This window comes from Mandrillus leucophaeus, unplaced genomic scaffold (genome assembly GCF_000951045.1).
Source record: "Mandrillus leucophaeus isolate KB7577 unplaced genomic scaffold, Mleu.le_1.0 Scaffold192, whole genome shotgun sequence".
Taxonomy (NCBI): Eukaryota; Metazoa; Chordata; class Mammalia; order Primates; family Cercopithecidae; genus Mandrillus; species Mandrillus leucophaeus.
In genome coordinates this window covers 865,362-871,160 of record NW_012101943.1, presented here as the reverse complement: position 1 = coordinate 871,160, position 5,799 = coordinate 865,362, and the positions used below count along the sequence as shown (strand labels likewise).

General features: G+C 37.4%; 1 protein-coding gene across 1 annotated transcript in view; it reads right to left on the bottom strand.

The window, feature by feature from the left end:
• Positions 1–2,153: 2,153 nt before the first annotated feature.
• Positions 2,154–5,799, bottom strand: part of SNAPC1 (small nuclear RNA activating complex, polypeptide 1, 43kDa) — a 39,641-nt gene continuing 35,995 nt past the window's right edge. The window contains exons 9-10 of the mRNA XM_011978273.1: positions 4,726–4,818; positions 2,154–2,670 (exon numbers count right to left, since the gene is read on the bottom strand). Coding sequence (XP_011833663.1) covers positions 2,636–2,670; positions 4,726–4,818 — 128 coding nt within the window. The 3' untranslated portion in view covers positions 2,154–2,635. The remainder of the gene's footprint in view (positions 2,671–4,725; positions 4,819–5,799) is intronic.

Here is a 5,799-nt window from a genome sequence, read left to right as displayed (position 1 = left end):
CCAAGGAGGGTAGATCGTTTGAAGTCAGGAGTTTGAGACAAGTCTGGCCAACATAGTGAAACCCCGTCTCTACTAAAAATATAAAAGCCGAGCATGGTAGCACACGCCTGTAATCCCAGCTACTCGGGAGGCTGAGGCAGAAGAATCGTTTGAACCCGGGAGGCAGAGGTTGCAGTGAGCCAGGATCACGTCCCTGCACTCCATCCTGAGTGACAGAGCAAGACTCTGTCTCAAAAAAAAACAAGAAACAAAAAAATTAGCCAAGCATGGGGTCACACACCTGTAGACTCAGCTAGTCAAGAGGCTGAGGTGGCAAGATAGCTTGATCTCAGGAGATTGAGGCTGCAGTGAACCATGATCACGTCACTGCTCTCCAGCTTGGGTGACAGAGTAAAACTGTCTCAAAAAAAAAAAAAAAAAGAAAAGAAAAAACGGAAACCTAGGTATATGAAGCCATCATGAAACTGATGTGCTATATACGCCAGAGTCAACCTTTGCTGGAACTCACCTGATTTTAATAAACTTTCCTTTTCATTTAAGCCATTTTGAAGTGGAGTTTTACTGCTTATAGTTAAAAAGGATCTTTCTGGATTTCCACATTGGCTTATATAAAAAGATTGAAATTGTAAGCCTGAGCCTTGTGTTTATGACTCAGAAGCATGACTTACTAACTTTGTGAATGGGGGCAGGGCACTAACCATCTTGAGGTACAAGTGAAACAACAGCATGTATTTTGTAAGTACAGTTATGAAAAAAGAGAGGGCAACTCAGTGTGTTAGCTGTACAATGTCTATAAACTTTAACGGTCAGACAAGTTCTAGCAAACAACCTAGTATAGCAAGTGGGGCCAATAATGGATCTACACCCCAACCCCACAATGTTTAAATTCAAGATGCTCCACCCAATGTCCACATTATGAAAACTGCCCCCTCTATGATCAGAAACATTTGAAGTCAAAGGAAACAATTGTGACTGCATAAATGCTAATAAATGAACATTTTATTTGGGTTAGCATTAGTATTCTGGTTTTTAAAGATTAGATATAGAGATATCACGAATTTGATCTTCAACCCAAACTTTTTTTTTTTTTTTTTTTTTTGAGACGGAGTCTTGCTCTGTCGCCCAGGCTGGAGTGCAGTGGCGTGATCTTGGCTCACTGCAAGCTCCACTTCCTGGGTTCACGCCATTCTCCTGCCTCAGCCTCCCAAGTAGCTGGGACTACAGGCGCCCACCACCATGCCCGGCTAATTTTTTGTATTTTTATTAGAGATGGGGTTTCACTGACGTTGTGATCTGCCCGCCTCAGCCTCCCAAAGTGCTGGGATTACAGGTGTGCAACCCAAACTCTAAATCCCTTAATAATACCTTAATTAAGGGTTACCTTAACAAATCCCTTAATTATACTTCATGCAGGAAAACAGCATGAAGTATAATCAACTGTGAAACAGGTTAGGACTGGGTACAGTAGGTCACACCTATAATCCTAGTACTTTGGGAGGCTGAGGCAGGAGGATCGCTTGAGCCCAGGAGTTCAAGACCAGCCTAAGCAGCACAGCAATACCCTGTCTCTATTAGGGGGAAGAAAAAAAAACGGCTGAGCCAACAACATGATAGAGAGGTGGTCTGCTATTGGCAGCAATTCAAACAACATGGCTCAAGCAATCTCTATTAAAATGTCTGGAACGAGAAATTAACAGATAGGCATATTCATGAAGCTATAGATTTTTTTTTCTGTGACTATCAACGATTCTGTACCAGAGACACATTCTGAAATTTACATTTTTCTTCTTAAACATTTTATTAGAAAGTACTTAAATACTTAATACATTAGTATTTAAGTACTTAAGTTAGTACTTAAATTAGTATTTAATACTAATTTAAGTATTAGTATTCAAGTACTTACACAATTTATTGGCTAGTCATATATATATAGACACATATAAATTTATTGACTAGTCATATATATAAATATGGACACACATACATATACATATTTACACATACACAAACATACACATAAACATACAGTAGACCAAAGGGAGCTTTAAAACAAGCACTAAATAATATTTAACCGCAGAATTAGAAAATACATTGTGAACTTCCTAAGTTATTAATCACATGTTATGAGAATGTAACTTTTATGTATTAAAAAATAAAACAAGGCAAAAACTTTATTGCACTTAACAATATACAAAATAGAATATACAAAATAAAAAAATCCATTATCAGACTGTAGATACAAAATGATTAGTTATTTGCATGTAATAAACATTAATATTTCAATAAAATATATTTTAAATAGAATAGTATTACCAGACTGTATTCGGACAGTATAGTATCACAAAACGTTACAGGAAATAGTAACAATCTGCAAATAACAGAATTTTTTATATTACATACTAAATACAAGTTTTATCTCCATTTATGCATATCATTAAAGAAAATGTTAAAGAATTCTTATTCTAATTTTGTGTACTTTTATTCTAGAACTATGTATTGCAATTTCCAAGAAATAACCTACAGTTTCCCAGAAGGATTATTTTTAATACTGGCAGTCTTCCTGTTCAATACACAAAATATCATTCTTTTCTTCTGTCAGAAAACTCAAAATTAAAAACTACACCAGGCTCTTTGTTCAGTGTTTTCTCTTCTTCTTGGATGCAGTGAACTCTAAAGACATAAAGTTTAAAAGTCAGTCAGATTGGAAAAAAAAAAACTTGACACTTAAATGATAATACCTAATTGATAACATACATTTAAACTACATAGCTATCTAACTGGCACAACACAATAAGGATGCCCTCACAGCAAAGACACAACAAAAAAATCTTAAACCTGACATATTCAAGAATTTTTTTTTCAAAATGATATAGCAGTTTAAAACATACTATCAGCCAGGAGCGGTGGCTCGTGCCTGTAATCCCAGCACTCTGGGGGGCTGAGGTGAGCGAATCATGAGGTCAGGGGATCGAGACCTTCCTGGCTAACATGGTGAAACCCCATCTTTACTAAAAAAAATACAAAAAATTAGCTGGGCGTGGTGGCGGGCACCTGTAGTCCCAGCTACTCAGCAGGCTGAGGCAGAAGAATTGCTTGAACCCAGGAGGTGGAGGCTGCAGTGAGCCAAGATTGTGCCTCGGCACTCTAGCCTGGCCATGATTGCGCCTCGGCACTCCAGCCTGGGTGACAGAGCAAGACCTTGTCTCAAAAAAAAAAAAAAAAAAAAAACACATAACAACAATAAAAAATACTATATCCATTGAGATAGTAAGATCTCAATCTTATTGCAATATCAATCTATTAAGATAGTAGCCCTTAGCCATTCTAAATCCTAATTAATAATAAGTTACTGTGAAGTTGTTTCATATGGGTCATATGGGTACACCCTCCCTATAATTATATGAACTCAGGGTGCTAGATCTCAAAGGTATTTAGGCCAGTACTAAGAAGAAGAAAATGACTAAGATTTCAATTTCATTTCAATTAAACCTAGAAATATAACCCAAAACACTAGTACTATACATCATTCTGGCTACCACAGGAGATGCCAGAACCAACACTCAAATAATTGTCCATCTACAAACAGCATGAACCTAAAGGTTACTGATCATTAAAAGCAAAGAAAGCAATAGAAAACACAAAAACATGAAAATTATAAAAGATGTGGCAAAAAGAAATATTCTGGCCAAGCACGGTGGCTCATGCCTGTAATCCCAGCACTTTGGGAAGCCAAGGCAAGCGGCTCACTTAAGGTCAGGAGTTCAAGACCAGCCTGGCCAACATGGTGAAATCTCGTCTCTACAAAAATACAAAAATGAGCCGGGCATGATGGGGGGCGCCTGTAATCCCAGCTACTTGGGAGGCTGAGGCAGGAGAATCGCTTGAACCCGGGAGACGGTGTTTGCAGTGAGCTGAGATCACGCCATTGCACTCGAGCCTGGGTAACAAAGCAAGACTATCTCAAAAAAAAAAAAACAAAAAAGAAAAAAAATATTCCCCACCAGTGCAAAAGAAAAGGGAAATGGCAAAAAAAAGAAAAAGAGAAAAGACAAGTAAAAAAAAAAATTAAGATGAAAACAAATTCCTAAGCCAGGCACGGTGGCTCATGCCTGTAATCCCAGCACTTTGGAAGGCCGAGGCAAGTGGATCACTTGAGCCCAGGAGTTTGAGACCAGCCTAGGCAACACAGTGTGACCCTGTCTCTACAAAAAATACAAAAATTAGCCAGACATTGGGGCATGTGCCTTCAGTCCCAGCGACTCAAGAGGCTGAGGCAGGAGGGGAGGACAGCCTGAGACGGGGAAGTTGAAGCTGTAGTAAGTCACTGTGATCAAATCACCGTACACCAGCCCGGGCAACCCAGCAAGACCCTGTCTCACGAAGAAAAATAAAGAAAACAAATTCCTGGAAGAGAGCAGCAGTCAGGATTAGAAGTACTGAAACCATGTCCAGATGAAAGCAGGTCAGAGGTCTGACAGAGACATCTCTACAAAGATGAAACTGATAGGATACCTAATGGATATCCATACCATCATTTATTGTGTTATCCTTGACTCTGAGATGTCATTAATGATATGACTAATACTGAAATTCTCTAATGGGCCAAAGATGAAAGGATCACAGGAACACACAGCCAACTGTCATGTTCCTCAAGGGTTCTAAACCTTGATGCTCTACGAATATAAGTTAGTTTACTTCACTAGTTTGACGAAATTTTATCTGTACCTGTTCCACTCAAACTTTCATTCTCTTCTTCTGTAATTACAGGCATACTCAGACTTAAAGGTTTATCTTCCTTGTGTATATTCTGCACGTTACCTAGAAATATTTAGAAAATGATTTTATATGAAAGCAAAGAATATTATACTTTTTGAGAAAACATTTTACAAAAAATGTCATTATTACAGCATAAAAATTAGACATGCAAAAACTTAAACTGTAATAGTAAGCAGAAATACACATTCTAGAATACCTATATTTTTTCCAGTACTAACATATTTTATTTATACTTTGAAAGTAGTCTCTAGTTCTTCCACTAGATAAAACAGAGAAAAAAGGAATAAACAAAATTAGCCAAACAAAAATACCATATTTAATCTTTATCACACACAACAGGGGTTATATCTGCAGCCATCAAAGAATAATCGCATATGTTACTTCAACTTTATTAAATTAATTACAAATGTAGTTTTTGAGTTTAACAACCTTACTTTTGGATGTGAACATACTTTCTTTTCTCACCACATATGCTCTACAAGATATATTTCTCTAGTCATAATTTGCGACTGACTTTCCATTTTCAAAAACACTAGAGGTTCTCTACATCAACCTTCTGTTACCTGAAGAAATATCCCAACCAAATGTATCAGATACCATTATCATATCAAGTACCATTTAGCACAAAACTTCCATGTCCCAAAAGCAACCCCCATAAACAGTGACTATTTTTATGCTGTTTTTCTTCGCCCAACACTTTTCTCATTTGATATATTATATCTTGCTTTTTTTTTTTTTTTTTTTTTTTTTATGGAGTCTCACTCTGTCACCCAGGCTGCAGCACAGTGGCGCAATGTCAGCTCATTGCAACCTCCGCCTCCTGGGTTCAAGCAATTCTCCTGCCTCTGCCTCCTGAGCCTGCACACTGAGAACAGAAAGATTTCACTACAATAAGTGTAACAGATACACTGTTTTTTTAAAAAAAAAGAGAAACATAAGAACAAAGCACTGCGGCATGAAGCCATTTAGTATAAACTGCCCCACACTTAAGCTATTTTTTTTTTTTTTTTTTTAGAGACAGTC